Raw genomic sequence first — 23,319 nt, 5'->3', positions numbered from 1 at the left:
AGGGAACCCGGTTTGTCATAATCCCAAATATTCCTGGTTTTGTTTTTGCACAGCTTTGTTGCACTGTAGTGCTGGAGTTCCCCTCCAGGTGGCAGTAACATGGTGGTGTTCGGGAAGAACAGCATCCCCAACATCACCATGCAGCAGAACAACATGTGTGGACTCTCCAGTAGAAATCCATCACCTGTTCATTATTACAGCGGTACCTCGGGTTACATACGCTTCAAGTTACAGACTCCGCTAACCTAGAAATAGTACCTCGGGTTAATAACTTTGCTTCAGGATGAGAACAGAAATCGTGCTCCGGTGGCACGGCAGCAGCAGGAGGCCCCATTAGCTAAAGTGGTGCTTCAGGTTAAGAACAGTTTCAGGTTAAGTACGGACCTCCGGAACGAATTAAGTACTTCACCCAAGGTACCACTGTATTACAGGGACGTGGGTGGCACTGTGGTCTAAACCACAGAGCCTAGGACTTGCTGATCAGAAGGTCGGTGGTTCGACGACGGGGTGAGCTCCCGTTGCTCGGTCCCAGCTCCTGTCAACCTAGCAGTTCCAAAGCATGTCAAAGTGCAAGTAGATAAATAGGTACCACTCCGGTGGGAAGGTAAACGGCGTTTCCGTGCGCTGCTCTGGTTTGCCAGAAGTGGCTTAGTCATGCTGGCCACATGACCCAGAAGCTGTACACCGGTTCCCTCGGCCAATAAAGCGAGATGAGCGCCGCAACCCCAGAGTCGTCCGCGACTGGACCTAATGGTCGGGGTCTCTTTACCTTTACCTTTACCACTGTATTGCACTCAGTGACATGTTGCAGAAGATACCTGCAGAAAAAACCACCCATCTGAAAACATTTTCTATTATTCAATTAACACCATATAATTAACAAATTGTTAGCAAAACAATTACAATCTATAAAACACTGTTACTAAGCCGGCGACAAGAAACAACAACAATCACAGGCTAAACATCTCAGTTGCAGCATAAGGCATGGTTAACAAATCATCAATAAAACATTTATAATCTAGAAAACAATATGAACAGAATAGCAGCTGAAAAATAAGCTGAACACTGTTTTCGTGTTCATATACTCTCTCTCTCTCCTCCGTTTTTGTAAAGGGAAATGTGTGGGCATTGGTATAAGCCACGTATGGGGAATCAGTGGCCTTCCAGGTGCTGGTAAACTACAATTCCCATCATCCCTGACCATCGGGAATGCTAGCTGGGTCTGATGGGGTTCAAGATATGGAGTGTCAGAACTAATAATAATAATAATAATAATAATAATAATTTATTATTTATACCCCGCCCATCTGGCTGGGCTTCCCCAGCCACTCTGGGCGGCTTCCAACAGAATATTAAAATACTGTAATACATCAAACATTAAAAGCTTCCCTAAACAGGGCTGCCTTCAGATGTCTTCTAAAAGTCTGGTAGTTGTTGTTCTCTTTGACATCTGGTGGGAGGGCATTCCACAGGGAGGGCGCCACCACAGAGAAGGCCCTCTGCCTGGTTCCCTGTAACTTGGCTTCTCGCAGTAAGGGAACCGCCAGAAGGCCCTCGGAGCAGGACCTCAGTGTCCGGGCAGAACGATGGGGGTGGAGACGCTCCTTCAGATATACTGGACCGAGGCTGTTTAGGGCTTTAAAGGTCAGCACCAACACTTTGAATTGTGCTCGGAAACATACTGGGAGCCAATGTAGGTCTTTCAAGACCGGTATTATATGGTCTCGGCAGCTGCTCCCAGTCACCAGTCTAGCTGCCGTGTTCTGGATTAGTTGTAGTTTCCGGGTCACCTTCAAAGGTAGCCCCATGTAGAGCGCATTGCCGTAGTCCAAGCGGGAGATAAGCAGAGCATGCACCACTCTGGCGAGGCAGTCCGCAGGCAGGTAGGGTCTCAGCCTGCATACCAGATGGAGCTGGTAAATAGCTGCCCTGGATACGGATTTGACCTGCGCCTCCATGGACAGCTGTGAGTCCAGAATGACTCCCAGGCTGCACACCTGGTCCTTCAAGGGCACAGTTACCCCATTCAGGACCAGGGAATCCTCCACACCTGCCCTCCTCCTGTCCCCCAAAAACAGTACTTCTGTCTTGTCAGGATTCAACCTCAATCTGTTAGCTGCCATCCATAACTTCGCCATAACTTTCCTGCTAGAGGCACTGGTGTGTATATCCAAGGACACAGGGCTGATGTGCAGGTCTGAGGCAATAATCTCCAGGTCTTAATGGTGTCAACAATCCCCCGTCGATTCCAGGGCCGCCATTGGTCAGGTTGCTTTAGTAATGTATGACACCATCACCACCCATATCACAATGGAAGCCCCGGCTGTGTTTGCTTTCCACTCGGGCTGCAGTCCTGTGCACGTTTACTTGGGAGTAAGCCCCCTTCAACTCAGTGGGACTTACTTCCGAGTAAACATGCACGGGCTTGCCCTGTTACTTGGCTCCGAGTTCCTGGCGAAGCTGTGAGACAGCCCTTCGGCCTGTGAACTGGTGTGATAGTTGACTGACAGCGTCCGTCATGGATGTATCTGGTGACTTAAAGACAATGAGAGGTAGGTGAGGCAGTCATTCTGAATTAGCCTCCCCCAAGCGGTTTTGGCCAAGAATTCTCATCATTCCTACTTAGCACATCTTGATCCTTGAGGAGTAGCACTGTCCACTTTGACAATCAGGAATTATTTTCTTTTTTTAAAAAAAACCCCACGCTTTACTTACCGTATTTTTCGCTCCATAGGGCGCACCGGACTATAGGGCACACCTAGTTTTTAGGGGGGGGGAATAAAGGAAAAAAATTATCCCCCCCAGCCCCAAAGAGCAAAGAAGCCAAGACAGTGAGCCGGATCCATCCCGCTGGCTGTCTTGGCTTCCTCTTTAGCCGCGAACAACCTCTCCAGCCGGGAGAGGCTGCACGCGACTTTGGCAGAAGCCAAGACAGGGAGCAGGATGGATCCCGCTCACTGTCTTGGCTTTGTTTTTAGCCGCAGGGCTGGGGCGGGGGAAGCCCGAGCTTCCCCCAACCCCAGCCCCCCAGAACAGGTCTGGGAGCAGCGGCAAGGTTGCGCACAGCCTTGCCGCCGCTCCTGGAGCTTGCAGCGCTGGGGCGTGCTCCAAAGGCTTGCGGATAGCTGCCTGAAGCCTGGAGAGCGAGGGGGTCGGTGCGCACCGACCCCTCTCGCTCTCCAGGCTTCAGCGAAAGCAACGCGAAGTGCGGAGTGCGGAGGGAGCGCTCACTCTGCGCTTCGGAGGCTTCCCATTGCTATCGCTCAAGCCAAGGAGCCTGCATTCGCTCCATAGGACGCATACACATTTCCCCTTAATTTTTGGAGGGGAAAAGGTGCGTCCTATAGAGCGAAAAATATGGTAATTCTTGCAAGAACAAAACAAGCAAGAACTCGTTATCACTGTAGAGCTTTCACCTGGAGAATGGTCTAGATTGTTACCTACTCAGCATTTTACAAACATTCCCCGACAAGAACTTTTAAAGCTACAAGTATCTGAGAAGGAAGGAGACATGTGGGGAGAGAGGAGGAATGAGCGAAACTGTTCGTTTCAATTTCACTCAGTTCCTCATTTCCCCTGTCTTCAGTTCTCTGCATTGCCATATAAGTTTGCAATTTATAAAGACCTTGTGAAACCGAATAGCTTAGCCGGTTAGAGTGAGGTGCTGATAATGACAAGGTTGCAAGTTTGACAGCTGCATATTCCTGCATTGCTGGTGGTTGGATGATATGATCCTGAGTATCCCTTCTAAGCCTACAATTCTATGAGTCTATGAAAGCTCATAGTTTGTTTGTTGTTGTTGCAAATTTCTCCTAACATGCACATTTTGCGTGCAGTTTTGCAAAGCAATTTCCCCTAATATAATGCAATTTTGGATGTTATTTTAAGTCATACTTCTGTGGAGACACTTTACCTTATAATAATATTACCATACACGTTTCTTGTTTGGAGAACTCCACTGCAGATTTCAGAGAAGTGCAAATTCTGCAGAACGGTTGTGCATTGGTTCAACAAAATAGTATTTATGGAATTGATGTCTTGAGCACACGAGCAAAGTCTGTCCTGGTAGGGAACTCCTCTCAACCTGCCATCCAACACTGCTGAAGGAAAGACATTTAGTCTGGCTTTGGTGAAAAGCCTTTGATAGTTTGGTACTGTCAGGTTTTTAATGTAAGATGTTAACTTAAAGGCATGCCCATATTGTCTTTAGGGCGCCTTCATAACCCAGGTAATACAGTTGGGGGGGGTGACAGACCAATAGAGGTGGCTTTTTTAGCCATGGTTTTCTGCCATTTGCTGACGAACTCCTCATTGGTCAGGTGTTGGTACAAACCCTTCCCTAGATCAAACACTGAAATCCTGAGCCAATATTTTAGGGCAGCCCACTATGCTTTAGTTAAAATTGGGCACTCACCAGCTTCTAACAGAAGTATGGATTTGGGGACACAGTTGGGTACCTGCAGCAGAGATTATATAAATTTTGCGTGAAAGCCATCTAGCTTTGGCAGGTCCCCATTATGCCAGACCTGCAAAAATGGTTTGGCTTTATTTCATTTTTTTTGGGGGGGGGAGCCAGAGTTGTTGAGCTTTTTTGCAGGAGTCTGCCTGCTGCCCTATAGCTGAGCTTGAGCCGGCAGGTGGACCGTTTTGGAAGCCTGCGCATGGCAAAGCCAAAGCGTCTCTCACAGGCGTTGAGTGCCACACAGCATTTTGTCACCCCCTCAGAGGTGACACCTGGGGCGAACCACACCCACCGCACCCACCTTGCTCTGCCCCTACAAAGGGGGAGGCCTGTGGCAGCTTGAGGGAGAGGCGCTTGTTGCAATCGTGGTTCTTCAAAACCAGCAGATCAGATACGCACACCCATCAGTGACAACCAGTACAATGACCCGTGTTGCCTTTCAGAAATTTACAACTACATCTGCTGCAGTGCTGAGCAAAATGCCGACCTGGCTGCCCAAAGTCTCATCCAATGGGCTGGACCACCGAACATTGATGCCGCCATCCATGTGTTGGTGGAGATGCTGAAGGAGGTAGAAAGAGAATTGACATCATGTTTGGGTTGTATCAAAGCCCTACTCAGAGCAGATGGGCCAAAGGGAGCAAGGCGTGTCGAATTTTTAAACTTTCAAATTCCCAAAATGAGTGGTGCTTATAACGCGACATGGGAATTCAAAATATATTTTGGTTACATTAATATAATTTAGTTTTGCTTGGTAAGTAAAACATGTGTAAAATTGCACAGCATCGTTTAAAAATGATTGCAGAGTACTTGCAGTTATTATTGATGTTATTATTTAGCATAACCTGACATTATTATTTAGCATATTATTATTTAGCATAACCTTCCAGTAGGCAAAATTTAAATTCTTTGGTTTTCCGAAAGGAGTTTTTTGCTTCTTCATCAAACTTCATTCACTGGGAGCCAGTGTGGTGTAGTGGTTAAGAGCGGTGGACTCGTAATCTGGGGAACCGGGTTCGCGTCTCCGCTCCTCCACATGCAGCTGCTGGGTGACCTTGGGCCAGTCACACTTCTCTGAAGTCTCTCAGCCCCACTCACCTCACAGAGTGTTTGTTGTGGCGGAGGACGGGAAAGGAGAATGTTAGCCGCTTTGAGACTCCTTAAAGGGAGTGAAAGGCGGGATATTAAATCCAAACTCTTCTTCCAAACTCTTCTTCAAACATAGACTCACCAAGCTAAATATTGTCCAGTCACAAAAATCATAGCAGATTTCAATTCCTCACGCACACAAAATTATTTTTAAGACCCCCTCACTTAAGAAATTTGCAAAAATTATGTTTCGCCGCCTTAAATGACATGCTCTACTAAGGCAGTCAATTCCAATAATGTCAATGAGAACATTTGGAGTAGGATGAATGTTGACTGTAATTTGAATATCCCCACAAGAATTTTCAGGGACCTTTTCTGGTTAGTTAAGAGTGACTGTTGTACAAAATCCTGTTTCTTGGAGTAGGACTGCACATCTCAAAGAAGAGAGAGTTGCCCTTGAAAATGGCAGCCTTGAGTCTGGCTCCCTATCCCATCTAGTTAGGGCTACATTTGAGACCTTTTAGTTTCTTCTTCTTCTTTGGCAATCCCTCGTAGCCGAGTAAGATTGTCTTCCATGAACATGGTCTTAGCGGTGTGTCCGTAAGTGACTGTGGAGGCCAATTCTGGATCCACGCGTCCTTCCACAGTGGGGACATTGGTTTCCGGGCAGGAGTTGATCAAGGTGTGGATTTGCCAAGCATGCCTTCCTCTTAGCACATTTCTCCCTTGCGTCCTGAGTTCGAGTGTCTTCAAAGCCCATGACACCTTTAGTAAAGGCTGTTCTCCAGTTGCAGCGCTCGCAGGCCAGTGTTTCCCAATTGTCGGTATTTATACTACATTTTTTTTAGATTTGCCATGAGAAAGTCTTTAGACCTCTATTGTTGACCACCAACATTACGCTTTCCATTCTTAAGTTTGCAATAGAGTAGTTGCTTTGGAAGGCGATCATCAGGCATCCACAAAACATGACCAGTCCAACAAAGTTGATGTTGAAGAATCCTTGCTTCGACACTGGTGATCTTTGCTTCTTCCAGTACACTGGTATTAGTTCACCTGTCTTCCCAAGTAAATTTTTTTTGAGACATCATTGATGGAACCTTTCAAGGAACGCTGACTAAGGCAGGGGAGGAAAGGCCAGCCATGACTTAGTTGTAGCTCTTCCAACCTAGATCATTCTTTGGGGATGCTGAAGAAAAAAATTAAGTGGCCAGCTCAGGTCATTGTCTTACAGAGAAGCTTGTCTGAAAAGTTCAACAACTTCCCCCATTAGATCCCAACCCTCACTGAGCACAGAAGGCCAAGAACTGGGCAGCATAATCCAGACTGACCGCCACAAACCCACAAGACTTTCTGCTTCCTTAGGAAGATGCATCTGGGAGAATCGTCCAGCAAGCCAATGATGTCCTCCTATCTCTGGCAAGCTCTCTTTTCAATGACGTGATGTACAGACTTCAAAAGAATGTCAAGACTGGGATCCTACCTCACCACATGGTCTTCAGGACCCTGGGCAACCTGGCCTCTCGCTACGGTAGGCCTCCCTCCAGTTCTTCACTGTTGCATGTTCTCCCATTGAAGGGAAAAAGGGCTTGATTCCCATCTCAGATAGGATGCAATTTACATATGGGTGTGGGGGAAAACACTGAGGACTAGTTATTTTTTTTTGGTAATAATATGTTATTCTTCTTTCCGTATAGAAAATTGCATTTGTTACTCAACAATTATATTCCAGTTCAACAAAACTAGTGACTTCCCACTTGACCGTCATCGCTGTTTATAACTCAAAATACATACAATTGCATTTTAGGGTTCCGTCTTTATTTTTTCCTGCTGTTTTCTCACACTTTAAACCCTGCTGTGGTCTTTGCATATGGGGAATAACTTTTTATATAGAGAAGAAAAGAGTTTCCAGTCTTCTTTAAAAGATCCTAAATTTAAACAATGAAAATATTTAAATGATTATTTATGTAGACAAAGATTAAATGTAAGGTATTGGTTGTGTTTAGAATAGATTTATGAAAAATTTAGAAAACTTATTGATTAGAATATTTGTGTGAGATAGTATGGGAAAAATACGGAATAACAGATACAATCTTGCTTAAAATGTATATAAGAAGTGCAGTGTAAGTGATGGAAATCAATCAATGAATTTTTTTTTTCGTATTGAGATATTTGTAGAATAAATTTGGAAGAAATTCTTCCAACTTTTCTTCTTCTTTTTTTCTCTTTATTTTTTATTTTATTCTTTTTTATCTTTTGTTCTTTTGTTCTTTTTTATATATGTGTGTGCTTATCTGAAATATGTATGTATGTGTTTGCAATATTTTGCTCATATTTTGTAATAATTATGTTAAATAAATAAAATAAATAAATAAATTTATATCTTCTATCAGCGCCGTCAATTTCACCCTCTCTGCATCTTCCAAGATTTCCATCAACCATTCTTCCTTTGGAAAGAATGCTTCCCAGCACGAAGGATTTTGGCCTCTTGGAAAAAGTCACTTTAAATATTTTCCAAATTTTCTAAATTGTCAAAAGGATTTTATTTTATTTTTTACTGAGGACTAGTGACTTGACAAAGCTGGTTCTGTTTAATTTCACCCAGGCCACGCTAGGGAATCTAACCTCAGGAAGGGCCACACTGCAACAGAAGATTGTGTGTTTGCATACCAAAACCAGCTGAAGTTCAGTCCCATATGGAAGCATCTCCAACAGAAGGGCTGCCCAGAGTTTGTGATCCTAACTTGTAATAAATCATTACCGTCCTCTAACGAAAGGTTGCTTCTGTCTCTTCACTCAGCACTCAGGTGTATCCCGTTTTTGTCTCTGACATGTGTGTATTTAAGGGTGATGATTAAATGGCCCATGACTAGCCACATGAAAGAAGCAATATGTTACGGTGAGTGATTCTTTTTCTTTTTGGGGCGGGGGGGGGGATGGAATATCAACAACTTCCTTCCATTACAGTAAAGCCCCTACAACTGCTAACTGTTCCTTAAAGACCACCATCTGAGCCAAGAGAAGTTTGGAAGGCAATGAGACAACGGGGCCTATTCGGTGGTGGCCCCCTAATTGTTGAATGCTCTTTACAGGGCGGTTCGCCTGGCACCATTGTGGTCCTCCTTCCAGTGCCAGACTGTGGGGGAAATTCCCCTTCGTTCAAGTACGGAGGCTCGCCCCAAATCCCCAATCGGCCAGACTTTATTCAGCAATGCATGACCCAAAAGAGTCCAAAGTGTGGGAGCATTTCTATGATGATACACCCTATATAGGCAACATATACGCCATCTTTGTTGTTTGTCCTCTCCCAGCCACCTTCACTCAGCCCAGTACTTCACCATTTCTCATCCAGCTGAAGTTGCATATTACAATATAATTGTTCTATTATTGAAGGACATGCTTAAATGTTACATTGCAAATGGGCCCCTCGTTGCAATGTCTAGCCTGGGCAGATAGAGATAAAGAGCAAGGATTTATTGTCACACCAGGATGAGGGAGGTTGCAGGAAGGAGGGAAAGAAGACCAAGAACTTATATGGTAATATAGGAACTTATAAGTTTCGATTTCCCAGAAATCAGGTGACTTACAAGAGATCAGGTGGTATTCTATTTTGCAAATCTATATAAAGGGGGCGCACCCTGACTACTGTGTACAGGTTGCGTACTGATCGCCCTGTGCCTTTGTTCTGCATATGCACTTCAATAAAAATCCTGTTAATAACCTGCAAGAGCGTTTTGCCGCTTTGTGTGAATCTGTGCTTCAGGGACCCAAATAGCAGATATGTGTGGTCCTTCACAGATACAGCCCATAAAATACAACTGACTCAGACCTTTTTTCTTTTTACTGTACATGTCAGAACCCTCCTTGTACCTTATACAGAATTGCATTTCACTTTAACAGGCAGCCATAAGTTTCCCATTTAGCTGGTTCTTGCCTTTTTATTTTTAAATGTTTATTTTTTACCAACAGCTGATACACTGGGTATACATAATCAATAATAACATATTCAAATCAACCATATGTACAATTTTATATACCTTAACACTCCTCCCTCCACAAGGTTTATTTAAATTTAACATTTTAATTGCCCCAAATTTTTCAAACCTACCCAAATAATTCAATATCTTCTCAAACCAATCCTCCTCCTTCTCACTGATCTTAAACCCTTTCATTCTGTGTATCTTCACAGTTAGATATTCTAAAATTATAATATTATTCAGTTTTTCCCTCCATTGGTTCACCCCTAGCTCTTCTGCATTTTTCCTGTCTGTCGCTATAACCTGTCTGGCTGCAATTACCATCAATTTTACCCATTTCCATTCCTCTTTCGTTTTTAACTCTGTGCTACTCAGCAGGTGGCGCTGTGGGTTAAACCACAGAGCCTAGGACTTGCTGATCAGAAGGTTGGCGGTTCGAATCCCCGCGATGGGGTGAACTCCCGTTGCTGGGTCCCAGCTCCTGCCAACCTAGCAGTTCCAAAGCATGTCAAAGTGCAAGTAGATAAATAGGTACCGCTCCGGCGGGAAGGGAAACGGCGTTTCCGTGCGTTGCTCTGGTTCACCAGAAACGGCTTAATCATGCTGGCCACATGACCCGGAAGCTGTACGCCGGCTCCCTCGGCCAATAAAGCGAGATGAGCTCCGCAACCCCAGAATCGGCCACGACTGGACCTAATGGTCAGGGGTAACTTTACCTTTACTCAGACTAATAAGAACCATTAATTTAGATATTCCCACCTTCCTACCCACAATTCCCGATATTTCTATACCAACCAGTTTCCAAAATTCATTAACTAACGGACAATACCACCATGGTTCTTGCCAATCTTGTTATCGGGTTCCATTGTTGTGCCATTGACACTGGCCTAACAGTATTTCCGGGACGCGGGTGGCTCTGTGGGTAAAAGCCTCAGCGCCTTGGGCTTGCTGATCGAAAGGTCGGCGGTTCGAATCCCCGCAGCAGGGTGCGCTCCCGTTGTTCAGTCCCAGCGCCTGCCAACCTAGCAGTTCGAAAGCACTCCCGGGTGCAAGTAGATAAATAGGGACCGCTTACCAGCGGGAAGGTAAACGGCGTTCCGTGTGCTGCGCTGGCTCGCCAGAGCAGCTTTGTCACGCTGGCCACGTGACCCGGAAGTGTCTCCGGACAGCGCTGGCCCCCGGCCTCTTGAGTGAGATGGGCGCACAACCCTAGAGTCTGTCAAGACTGGCCCGTACGGGCAGGGGTACCTTTACCTTTACCTTTAACAGTATTTCCACCTCAAGACGAATATTTTTTTAACCCCCTCCTAGGAATTGGGACAGAGCGAAGGGTCAGTCTTCCATTGTCGCCAAGTGTGGACCCACAACCCCCTACTTCAGTGCCAAGCAATCACTTCTCAGACGCTTTCTCTCTCTTTTTCAACTCATTCAGTTATGGAGCATTTCTGTGCGGCAATAAACTATTACTACAAAAACTGGAGAGCGTGTTCATTCCCAAGAGAGACAGAAGCTCAGCTTTGCAGCCCCGTCATTCCCATCTATCAACGCTTGGCGGGCGATTGGCTGAATGACGAGGAACCAAAGGTGAGAACCAGGAAAGTTTCATCTTATCACAGCCGCGCCCAAAGCAGGGAGTGGCTCCCCTTCCGGACCGATGGGATTGGCTTGGGGGGGGGGTGCTAAACTGCTACGGGGCAGCAGGGGGTGCTGGAGGTATAAATGAACTGCCAGACTTTGCAAAGCTGGTACCTCTGGGTCAAGTTCATCAATTCTGTTGAATTACCGTATTTTTTGCTCTATAAGACTCACTTTTTCCCTCCTAACAAGTAAGGGGAAATGTGTGTGCATCTTATGGAGCGAATGCAGGCTGTGCAGCTATCCCAGAAGCCAGAACAGCAAGAGGGATTGCTGCTTTCACTGCGCAGCGATCCCTCTTGCTGTTCTGGCTTCTGGGATTCAGAATATTTTTTTTCTTGTTTTCCTCCTCCAAAAACTAGGTGCGTCTTGTGGTCTGGTACGTCTTATAGAGCGAAAAATACGGTAATTGTTTTTAATACTCGATTGGGAGCCACCCAGAGTGGCTGGGGAAACTCAGCCAGATGGGCAGAGTATAAATTAAAAAAAAGGTAAAGGTAAAGGGACCCCTGACCATTAGGTCCAGTCGTGACCGACTCTGGGGTTGCGGCGCTCATCTTGCTTTACTGGCCGAGGGAGCCGGCGTACAGCTTCCGGGTCATGTGGCCAGCATGACTAAGCCGCTTCTGGTGAACCAGGGCAGTGCACAGAAACGCCGTTTACCTTCCTGCCGGAGCGGTGCATATTTATCTACTTGCACTTCAATGTGCTTTTGAACTGCTAGGTTGGCAGGAGCAGGGACCGAGCAACGGGAGCTCACCCCGTCGCGGGGATTCAAACCACGACCTAATGATCGGCAAGTCCTAGGCTCTGTGGTTTAACCCACAGCGCCACCCGCGTCCCACATAAATAAATTATTATTATTATTATTAATTAAACTAAATCGTCACCATTGGGTTTTGAATAAATGTGTACATCGCCCTTCATGCATGAATCTCAGGGCGGTTCGCAACATTGCAATACAAGACAGTTGCTCCAGACAGACCCTGTGGTCGATGGTTATCGAAAGCCACTGAGAAGTCGAGGAGAATTCACAGGGACACATTGCCCCTATGTCTCCCCTGGAAAAGGTTGTCATACACAGTGAAAGCAGTTTCTGTGCCAAAATCGGGCCCAAACCCCCATACGATATGGATCTAGAAAGTCAGTTTCCTCAAAGAGCACCTCGATCTGGTCTGTGACCACCCACTGGAGAACCTTTGCACTGGTTTGAAAGCAGCACTCAGCTCCACGGAAAATCTTTCCATGTGTGTCCTTTTGCAGGTGAAGGAAGCCTTGATGAAAGCTCAGTGGCCCATGCTAGGAGCTCTGGTCCGCTGCAGAACGAAGCAAGATGAGATCATCAGGAAGATCCCACAAGTCCTCCGAGACAGCAAGATTTTGGATTCTTTCCTCATTGCCAAAGTAAAGGGATATATATATACACACACACACACACACACACACACAACCAATTTTATAAGTTGTGCCTCTTTGCTTTTCAATTTGTGTTATAATATGCCCTGTAACTTGCTGTTATTTTTATCAGTTACATTTTAGAAATTATTTATTATAATCGCTAAGAGTGAATTTCTGTTTAAGTATTATTATTTGCTGATGTGTAATTTTATTGTGCACTATTGTATCCTAATGGATTATTGAGTATTACATTATTTGATATAAGTCGTTTATTTTAAAGTTACGTTTTTATTATGACATGTTTGTATTGGATCAGATTGTTATAAGGTGTGTGATCTTTTATGTTTCTTCAGCTTGTATTTTTAAAAAAATATTTTTTTTTGATTCTACATAAAGGTTGTACACAACAAACATAGCAATTCCAAAAATAAATAAGGTTCCTTCGAACCTTCAGTCCTCCTTCCTTCCCTCCATAGATTCCATTTCTTTAAAAAAAATATCTGCATCTTATACGGTAATCTATCTATTATATAATCATAGTATCCAAAATTCATGTTACATTACAAGTGTCCTTGTATTCCTCCCAATGATTTAAACAGTGGTCTGTCAAATATGTTAAAAAGTTATTCCAGTCTTTTAAAAAATACTTGGTCTTCCTGGTTTCTGATCTATCCGTCTCGCCATTTCTGCATATTCCACCAGCTTGGTCTGCCCCTCTTCTATGATTCGTGAAGGTAAAGGGACCCCTGACCATTAGGTCCAGTCGTGACCGACTCTGGGGTTGTGGCGCTCATCTCGCTTTACTGGCCGAGGGAGCCGGCGTTTCTCCACAGACAGTTTTTCCAGGTCATGTGGCCAGCAGGACTAAGCCGCTTCTGGCGAACCAGATCAGCGCACAGAAACGACGTTTACCTTCCCGCCGGAGCGGTACCTATTTATCTACTTGCACTGGCATGCTTTCGAACTGCTAGGTTGGCAGGAGCTGGGACTGAGCAACGGGAGCTCACCCCGTCACGGGGATTCGAACCCCCGACCTTTTGATCGGCAAGCACTAGGCTCTGTGGTTTAACCCACAGCGTCACCCGCATCCGCGCCAATGGATAACATCCCACAATTACAAATGTGGCCATGTCATAGTTGTTTATAAGGGCATGAACCGATTCTTTTTCTTTTTCTTTTTTTAGAGGCTTAATATTTTTTTGGATGTCTGTGAGGAGTACAAACCCCCAATCCCAAAGAAGATATCCCAGGCAGTTTGTGACTTTGTATTCAAGCAGGTAAGACATCAGGGAAGCTGGTGGTTTTTCTGACTCAAGTGACCTTTGTAAACTTGTGCACTGCAGGCCCAGGTGTCACCAATCGTGTCACCTTTGGAAATGGTCTGGGTGCTCTGTCCACTTGTAGTTTGTGCAAAAGGGCTGCTCCTGGGTGGTTTGGGCCAATTTTATCCCTACCAGAGAGACCTCAGAAGAGTCAACATGGTCTCCAATTCTATGGGTTGACAGCCCAAGAGTTGCCTCTACTGGGAACCTCTCAGCCAACATGGTAAAATTAGCACCAGAGTCCATGCCGGGAATGCGAGCTGGGGATGGTTTCAAAGCAACTTGTTGTTGTTTAGTCGTGTCCGCCTCTTCGTGACCCCCTGGACCAGAGCATGCCAGGCCCTCCTGTCTTCCACTGCCTCCTGCAGTTTCGTCAAACTCATGTTCGTAGCTTTGAGAACACTGTCCAGCCATCTCATCCTCTGTCGTCCCCTTCTCCTTGTGCCCTCCATCTTTCCCAACATCAGGGTCTTTTCCAGGGAGTCTTCTCTTCTCATGAGGTGGCCAAAGTCTTGGGGCCTCAGCTTCAGGATCTGTCCTTCCAGTGAGCAGTCAGGGCTGATTTCCTTCAGAATGGAGAGGTTGGATCTTCTTGCAGTCCATGGGACTCTCCAGAGTCTCCTCCAGCACCAGAATTCAAAAGCATCCATTCTTCGGCGATCAGCCTTATTTATGGTCCAGCTTTCACTTCCATACATCACTACAGTGGTGCCTCGCAAGACGAAATTAATTCGTTCTGTGAGTTTCTTCGTCTTGCGGATTTTTCGTCTTGCGAAGCACGGCTATTAACAGCTTAGCGGCTTAGCGGCTATTAACAGCTTAGCGGCTATTAACAGCTTAGCGGCTATTAACGGCTTAGCGGCTTTAAGAAAAAGGAAACAAACTCGCAAGAACTTTCGTCTTGCGAAGCAAGCCCATAGGGAAATTTGTCTTGCGGAACGACTCAAAAAACGGAAAACTCTTTCGTCTTGCGAGTTTTTCGTCTTGCGAGGCATTCGTCTTGCGAGGTACCACTGTATTGGCAAAGCAACCTAGGTACCGACGTTTCTTGATCTCTTCCAGGTTGTCCCACGCAGTACTTCAGGGCAACAGAAGATAATGGAAAGGTTCAAGCACCAACGGTTCACAGTGGAAAGACAAATCCAAGACGGAGAATTGTTCCCATGTCATCTGGTAGCTTTAATAAGAATCTGCCTTATCCTGAGTCAGCTCACTGGGCCATCTAGCTCAGTATTAGCTGATGGCAGGTCTCCAGGGTTTCAGAAAGGGCTTCCCCAATTCCCCAATTTGTCTTTACTTTCTTTGCTTTTCCCCAGTTCTACCTGAAGTTGCTGAGGACTGAAGTGGAGCTGTCCTTGAGACTGACCCAGAAACTCCAGCGATTCCAGAATGCCACGGCGAGGCTCCTTACAGGGTCGTCGCCACGATATCACATTCACCCGCTGCTATACCAGCTGCACTGGCTCCCGGTGGAGTACAGGATCAGGTTTAAAGTGATGGTTTTGACCTTTAAAGCCCTATATGGCCTAGGACCCATGTACCCACGGGACCGCCTCTCCTGGTATGCCCCGCGGAGCTTAAGGTCCACAAATAACAACACTTTGGAGGTGCTGAGCCGCAAGGAGGTTAGACTGGTCTCAACTAGGGTCAGGGCCTTTTCAGTACTGGCCCCGACTTGGTGGAACGCTCTGTCACAAGAGACTAGGGCCCTGCAGGACTTGACATCTTTCCACAGGGCCTGCAAGACAGAGCTGTTCCTCCAGGCCTTTGGCCAAGGCACAGTCTGACCCCATCTCTCCTTCTGTAATCCTCATAGAACTCTAGCCCAACAGTTGCCATTAATTTGCCTCTGAATTGATTTTAGAACGAATTGATTTTAGAATGTATTTCAATTACAGTCATACCTCGGGATGAATACACTTCGGGTTAGGCAAATTCCAGTTGCGCTCTGCGGCGACCCGGAAGTAACGGAGCACGTTACTTCCAGGTTTTGCCATGCGCGCATGCACAGACTGTCAAAATGATGTCAAGCGCATCAAACAGAAGCGCCGAAACATGACCCATGCATGCACAGATGCGTGGACACGGGTTACGTTTGCTTCGGAATGCGAACGGAATGGATCCTGTTCGCATCCTGAGGTACCACTGTAATTGATTGTGATTTTATGTAAACTGGGTTATTTTTACTGTTGTTAGCCACTCTGAGCCCGGCTTTGGCTGGGCAGGGCGGGATATAAATAAATTATTATTATTATTATTATTATTATTATTATTATTATTATGTGAGGTCCTTCCTTTGTATGCATAGCTGATGCTCTGCCACTGAATTTTGGCCCTCCACCTATTTTGTTCCTATTTATTTATTTTATTATTTAATGGGCTTTTAGACCTTTTTTTTCTAAATGCATATTGAAAGGAGCTTTTGCAGGAGATACAAAAGCGATTCAACATTATAAGAACACATACACACAACACATTTAAATAAAACAGCAACAACACAGTAACCAAAGGTAACAGGAACTAATGCTAGTGATCAGCTTGAATGATAGGTTTTTAGAAGCACCCCATTGTTGGTGCCTGTCTGATCTCAACATCCCACGTGGCAGGTGCCACAGCCGAGAAGGCCCTGCTCCATATCTCCACCAAACAGATCTCTGTACAAATTCTTATTCTTATTATTTTTATACCCCGCCCATCTGGGTGGCTTTCCCCAGCTACTCTGGGCAGCTTACAGCACATTTTAAAACATAGTAAAAGGTCAAACTTTGAAAAAACTTCCCAATGCAGGGCTGCCTTCCGATGTCTTCTAGATAGTGATAGTAACAATAGCTGCAGCTGCCAAACCAAACCTAAGGGCATGGATAGGCAAACTAAGACTCGTGGGCCGGATCCGGCCCAATTGCCTTCTAAATCCGGCCTGCGGACGGTCCGGGAATCAGTGTATTTTTACATGAGTAAAATGTGTCCTATAATAAATAATAATAATAATAATAATAATAATAATAATAATAATAATAAATTATTTCCCAGCCACTCTGGGCAGCTTCCAACAGAACACTAAAATACAATAACCTACTAAACATTAAAAGCTTCCCTAAAAAGGCTGCCATCATATGTCTTCTAAAAGTCTGGTAGTTGTTTTTCCCTTTGACATCTGGTGGGATGGAGTTCCACAGGCTGGGCACCACAACCAAGAAGGCCCTCTGCCTGGTTCCCTATAACTTGGCTTCTCACAGCAAGGGAACCCCCAGGAGGCCCTCAGCGCTGGACCTCAGTGTCCAGGCTGAACGATGGGGGTGGAGACGCTCCTTCAGGTATACTGGGCCGAGGCTGTTTAGGGCTTTAAAGGTCAGCACCAATACTTTGAATTGTGCTCAGAAACATACTGGGAGCCAATGTAGGTCTCTCAGGACCAGTGTTATGTGGTCTTGGTGGCTGCTCCCAGTCACCAGTCTAGCTGCCGCATTCTGGATTAGTTGTAGTTTCCGGGTCACCTTCAAAGGTAGCCCCACATAGAGCGCATTCCAGTAGTCCAAACGGGAGATAACCAGAGCATGCACCACTCTGGCGAGACAATCTGCTGGCAGGGAGGATCTCATCCTGCATACCAGGTGGAGCTGGTAGGCAGCTTCCCTGGACACAGAATTGACCTGCGCCTCCATGGACAGCTGTGAGTCCAGAATGACTCCCAGGCTGCGCACCTGGTCCTTTAGGGGCACAATTACCCCATTCAGGACCAGGGAGTCCTCCACACCCACCCGCCCGCCCCGTCCCCCAAGAACAGTACTTCTATCTTGTCAGGATTCAACCTCAATCCATTAGCCGCCATCCATCCTCCAACCAGGCTGGGGGGCCTTCTTCCATGACTGGCCCTTTCCTGATCTGAAAAGATGGTTTCTTCAAGCCAGCAGCCTTTTTCTTCTTTCTTCTTACAGTCTTCTTCTGAACACCAGGAGCTCTGCATGGATCACCGGAATGTCCTTATGGAAGCCTTTGCACACTTGGGTAAGAGCCGGAGCAGGAATAGAGAACCTGTGCCCCCCCAAATTAACCCACCATGTGTTGCCTGACTCCAGCTCCCATCACCCGTAAATATCCTTCCTTCCTTCCTTCCTTCCTTCCTTCCTTCCTTCCTTCCTTCCTTCCTCCCTTCCTTCCTTCCTTCCTTCCATTTGTATGCTATCGTTCCACCATTGAAGCCATGCTCAAGGAAGCTTGCAGCATGAAAAAAAATACATTGCAACAAAACAATAAATAAACATTAAAAAACACACAACCAAACTGAGCAATTTCCACACGAAGCACACAAGGTCTAAAATAAAGATACAAAAAGACAACAGCAAACCCAGATATTCACTAGGCCATGCTGGACTGATGGGAGTTAGAGTCTTACAACAAGAGAGGGTTCCGGCTGCTCCACCCCCAGACCAGAGACCTGAAAATATTATTTCCTTCTTGGTTTTCCTCAGAGATGTCAGGTCTTAGGTCTTGGATGAATCTGTCCGTTGTAGTTTCTGTCAGTTTCTCATTTTCCAATCTTTATTTCTCCACATTTCCACATCAGACCTATCTATCTATCTATCTATCTATCTATCTATCTATCTATCTATATCTATCTATCTATCTATCTATATCTATCTATCTATCCATCTATTCTAGTGCTCACAAAAATTCACCATTTTAGTTCAAATTTCTCTTAATGGACACGTTTTTGCATTCACAATTTGACCTAATAACACACCTTGACAAAGCTATGTCCCCAAATACATTTTTGTATCTAATTTTCATCAAAATAATAATAATAATAATAATAATAATAATAATAATAATAATTTATTTATACCCTGCCCATCTGACTGGGTTTCCCCAGCCACTCTGGGCGGCTTCCAACAAAATATTAAAATGCACAAATGTGTGCATTTTGAAGCACACTGCCCTGCGGTAGATGAATTTTTGTACACACTGCTTGGCCAGAGAACTACATCGCAAAATTCAGAGAAGGGCGAAGGGCAAAAGATCGCTACGTGTTGGTGTTTTCATCTTGTATTGGAAACGGTGAATTAGGTTGGCTAGCTTTTAAACGTGAGCTGAATCAAACCCACACATACACACTTGCAAAATAATGATAATGATGGTCTGTAAGATGATGGGATGATGGGAAGTCTGACTTGCCCAAATTTGCCATTCCTTTCCTTGCAGTCGGCTGCTGTCCCGTCGATGCTTTGGACTTTTTGCAGACTCAGATGAAGGAGGACTCCGAATATATCCGTGTGGGGTTCTTAATGCATCTGAAAATGATTGTTGGCAATGACGGCCGTAAGTAGCAGCGTCCATGATCCATATAACTGGCTTAGGTGCATAGAAGAGTAATATTAGCATTTACAGAGCATTTTTCCAGAAGCATTTTTACTTGGTATTATAGGCCAAGACATTAATAGACAAGATGTCAGACTGTTCTTATATGCAACAACAGCGGCAAGAGTATTGTTAGCCCAGAAATGGAAGCAAGAAGAAATTCCGACGAAAGAAGAATGGCAGACGAAATTAATGGACTATGCAGAATTGGACAAAATGACAGGAAGGATTCAAAATCTGCGGGACCAGAGATTTGCAGAAGATTGGAAGATGTATATGAACTATTTGAAGAGCAATTGTAACCAACAAATTATGCTAGTAGGACTGCAAGAAGTTTTGTAAGGAGAAATATACGAAGTGTTACAAAATAGGAAAATATAGAGATATTGGTTATGAGTTTTAAATGTAATAGGAAAAATAAGGAATGCATACTAATTAGATTGGAAAACTTTCAGGCAGGACTGATGGAAGTCTAAAAATTTGAATAAGATGTAAAAGTATGTTTAATTACTGTTGAAAATGATATGTTAAAAAACTAATATAAGCTTTTAGAGAGCGTTTTCAGGTAGCGTTGGTCAGGCTTCAGTTTTGCATGATTTGCTTTGTGGTTTTTTTTACCAGAACCCGAAAGTCCCCCCAGTCAGTGCAAAAATGTAGCTGAGAAAGGCACATATAGCTCATGGGACAAATTGTTTGATGGTGGAACAGACCACCTGGGAAAGGGCTATTGTTTAGTAGCTTTGCAGAAGGTTGCTTCCTCCAGTCCAACCCCTGCCAGGTTCAAGCCTTGGCATCTGTTGGGGGGGGGTTACCCCTGCCTGAAACCCTGGGCAGCCGCTGCAAGTCAATGTAGTCAGTATTGAGACAGATGGATCAATGATCTGTCTCAGTATAAAATAGAAGAGCGAAAGTCGCCGGAAGCCCAGAACATTGAAAATGCTATTAAAACTGATTTATAAGCAAGAAAACAAGACTGTTTGTAAAATGAATATGTGTGAGAGAGAAGTTCAACATTTTCTTCTAATGAAGCATGATTTGGGATACAATCCTGGAGACATAATAATTTGCAGTAATTGTTTCACCGTTATCATTATCATTACATACCTTTCACCCGAAGGTCCCAGGGCAGATTACAACAATTAAATTGCACTGTTCCTATGGATGAAAACACAACATTACATAATTTGGAAAACAATTTAAAACAGCTTAAAAGAAATACATGTTCATGTTCCATGCAGTCTTGTTTTAAAATGGTTTTAATACTATTTCTATTGTTTGGGGTTTTTTGTGACACTGTCCGCTGTTTGTTATGGTCTTGGCACCTTTCCCTTTGTTTTGGTTCTGACTTGGTGGAAGCCATGTTCCTGATGTTCCTGAGGATCTCTTTCTGTTATGTACTGAAGTTCTCACCCTGGGCCAGCAGGGGGATACTGTAGATAGTTTTCACTCAGGTCCACATATACAAATAAGGGATTGAAAGTGACGTTCAGTGATTGGATAATTACAGAAAGTGGTTACTGTTGCGTTGTAGTGGAGCTCTATATAAGCAGGCTGGCTGAACCCTTCAGTTCAGTTCTGTTCTGGCCTGTGAATAAACAAGAGCTGTTTGAAGAATCATTGTGTCTTCTGATATGTTCACCCACAACTTAACACTTTCACTAGGCATTTTCCAGGCAGAACCCACAACCCCACCAACCAAGAATACTGTAAGTAGCCCATGGCCGGAACCAGGAAGAGGTTGGGTACCCCTTGAGATGCCTTCAAACTTGATCATCCAATGCTCCTAAGCTCCAGTTAAGCATGTGGTTTGGGACCATTGGGATGGGCAACTAGAGCTGGGAATGGGCTGGGTGGGTTTTGCAAGGAAGGGCGCATCAATTTTTGCAACATTTTTTGCAAGGAAGGGCGCATCTTGAAAGACCTACACTGGCTCCCAGTACGTTTCCGAGCACAATTCAAAGTGTTGGTGCTGACCTTGAAAGCCCTAAATGGCCTCGACCCAGTAGACCTGAAGGAGCATCTCCACCCCCATCGTTCTGCCCGGACACTGAGGTCCAACGCTGAGGGCCTTCTGGCGGTTCCCTCACTGCGAGAAGCCAAGTTACAGGGAACCAGGCAGAGGGCCTTCTCAGTAGTGGCTCCTGCCCTGTGGAACGCCCTCCCACCAGATGTCAAAGAGAACAACAACAACCAGACTTTTAGAAGAAATATGAAGGCAGCCCTTTTTAGGGAAGCTTTTAATGTTTGATGCATTACTGTATTTTAATATTTTGTTGGAAGCCACCCAGAGTGGCTGGGGAAGCCCAGCCAGATGGGCGGGGTATAAATAAATTATTATTACTATTATTATTATTATTATTATTATTATTATTATTACTACTACTACTACTATTATTATTATTATTATTAAGAAGAGTTTGGATTTGATATCCCGCTTTATCACTACCCGAAGGAGTCTCAACGCGGTTAACATTATTATTATTATTATTATTATTATTATTATTATTATTATTATTATTATTATTTCACGGATGCTTGTATGAGATGGAGCTGACAAATGTCCATGTTGGAGCCCCACTGAAATCCGCTCTCCATCTCCTGCCTCTTCTAGCGTGTGAGAGCAGAAATAAGAAACAGCCAATTGTGGAAGCCGTGAAATGTCTTCTGGACGACCACCGTGAAGGGGTAAGACGAGGGAAGGGGCTCTTCTTGAGTTGTTGAAATTCTGGAAGATTCGGGACAGATAAATGCTACAGTTTTCTTCTCCCTTCACTGTTTGAGGTAGAATTTATCTTAAAACCAGTTGCTGTGGTTTCCATGAGGAAATTCCATAAGTTAACTCTCTGCCACATGAAGAAGCTCTTTCTATTAACTTTCCTGAATTTTCCATCATTCCATGTCCACAAAGAGAGAGGAAGAAAACCTCATTCTCTACCCTCATTCATGCATAATTCTTACAAACTTCCCTCATGTCTCCTTTTACATGCCTTTTCACTAAAACACCCCAAACACTGCAACCTTTCGTCATAGGGGCGTCAACTTCCACCCCCTTGATCATTTTGGTGGCCCTAACCTTTTCCAACTCCTTTGGGAGCTCAGGCGACCAGAACCACACACACAGGATTCCAAATGCCATCGTGCCCTAGATTTGTAGAATGGTGTTGTGGTATCGCCTTTCTAAAGGTGAGATGACTTTGCTTTCCCCACTGCCACAGGTGAGAAAAGCACTCCTGCATTTCATCAAAGAGCTTCTTTGCTCTCAAAACGTCGAGGGATGTCCGGTGTGGGAGATGGTTGTCTACATCTTCAGCCAGTTCACAGTGCACATCAGCCATCAAGTAAGTCAGGAAACATGCCGCTAAAAGGCTCTGACAATATAGGAGACTAAGGAAGTCAGACTATCCTCCACCAGGGCCAGGGCCTTCTCAGTGATGGCTCCGACCTGGTGGAATGCTCTCTCCCAGGAGACCAGGGCCCTGCAGGATTTAACTTCCTTCTGCAGGGCCTGTAAGACAGAGCTATTCCGCCTGGCTTTCAATTTGAACTTAGCCTGATCTTTTATTCCCCTTCCTTCCCTTCCACTCCCCTTTTTATGAAGATTACCCGCTCTGGGATCCCACAGCTAATTCTCCCCTGGTCTCCTTGCTGGCCCAAATAGGACTAATTTAGCCAGCTAGCCCTGATGATCATCTAATGTTTATTAGATGGATTTCCCCCCTAAATTGATTTTTTAATTCTGAATTTATTGTTATTCATGTTTTATACTGTATTTTATACTGTTTTTTGTTGCATCAATTGTTTTAAATTTGTTGTTAGCCGCCCTGAGCCCGGTTTTCTGAACAACATTGGGAGGACCACAAGTCCCCATTCCCCTCTTCCAAAAGCCTCTTCTCCTCAGTCGAGCCACTTACAGTGGTACCTTGGTTTACGAACTTAATCCGTTCCGGAAGTCCGTTCTTAAACCAAAGCATTCTTAAACCAAGGCGTGCTTTCCCATAGCAGCAAGCGACTCAATTTACAAATGGAACACACAAAATTAATGGACTATGCAGAATTGGACAAAATGACAGGAAGGATTCGAAAC

General features: G+C 44.8%; 1 protein-coding gene across 1 annotated transcript in view; it reads left to right on the top strand.

Moving 5' to 3' along the window:
• The first annotated feature begins 2,326 nt into the window (after positions 1-2,326).
• Positions 2,327-23,319, top strand: part of LOC128402100 (maestro heat-like repeat-containing protein family member 2B) — an 80,372-nt gene continuing 59,379 nt past the window's right edge. The window contains exons 1-12 of the mRNA XM_053365954.1: positions 2,327-2,552; positions 4,906-5,033; positions 6,914-7,079; positions 8,349-8,447; positions 10,958-11,109; positions 12,424-12,564; positions 13,743-13,835; positions 14,943-15,053; positions 17,816-17,885; positions 19,080-19,196; positions 21,847-21,920; positions 22,451-22,573. Coding sequence (XP_053221929.1) covers positions 2,519-2,552; positions 4,906-5,033; positions 6,914-7,079; positions 8,349-8,447; positions 10,958-11,109; positions 12,424-12,564; positions 13,743-13,835; positions 14,943-15,053; positions 17,816-17,885; positions 19,080-19,196; positions 21,847-21,920; positions 22,451-22,573 — 1,308 coding nt within the window. The 5' untranslated portion in view covers positions 2,327-2,518. The remainder of the gene's footprint in view (positions 2,553-4,905; positions 5,034-6,913; positions 7,080-8,348; positions 8,448-10,957; positions 11,110-12,423; positions 12,565-13,742; positions 13,836-14,942; positions 15,054-17,815; positions 17,886-19,079; positions 19,197-21,846; positions 21,921-22,450; positions 22,574-23,319) is intronic.

Source organism: Podarcis raffonei, chromosome 1 (assembly GCF_027172205.1).
Source record: "Podarcis raffonei isolate rPodRaf1 chromosome 1, rPodRaf1.pri, whole genome shotgun sequence".
NCBI lineage: Eukaryota > Metazoa > Chordata > Lepidosauria > Squamata > Lacertidae > Podarcis > Podarcis raffonei.
Note: the sequence above shows the minus strand (reverse complement) of the source record. Positions and strands in the feature narration are given on the sequence as shown.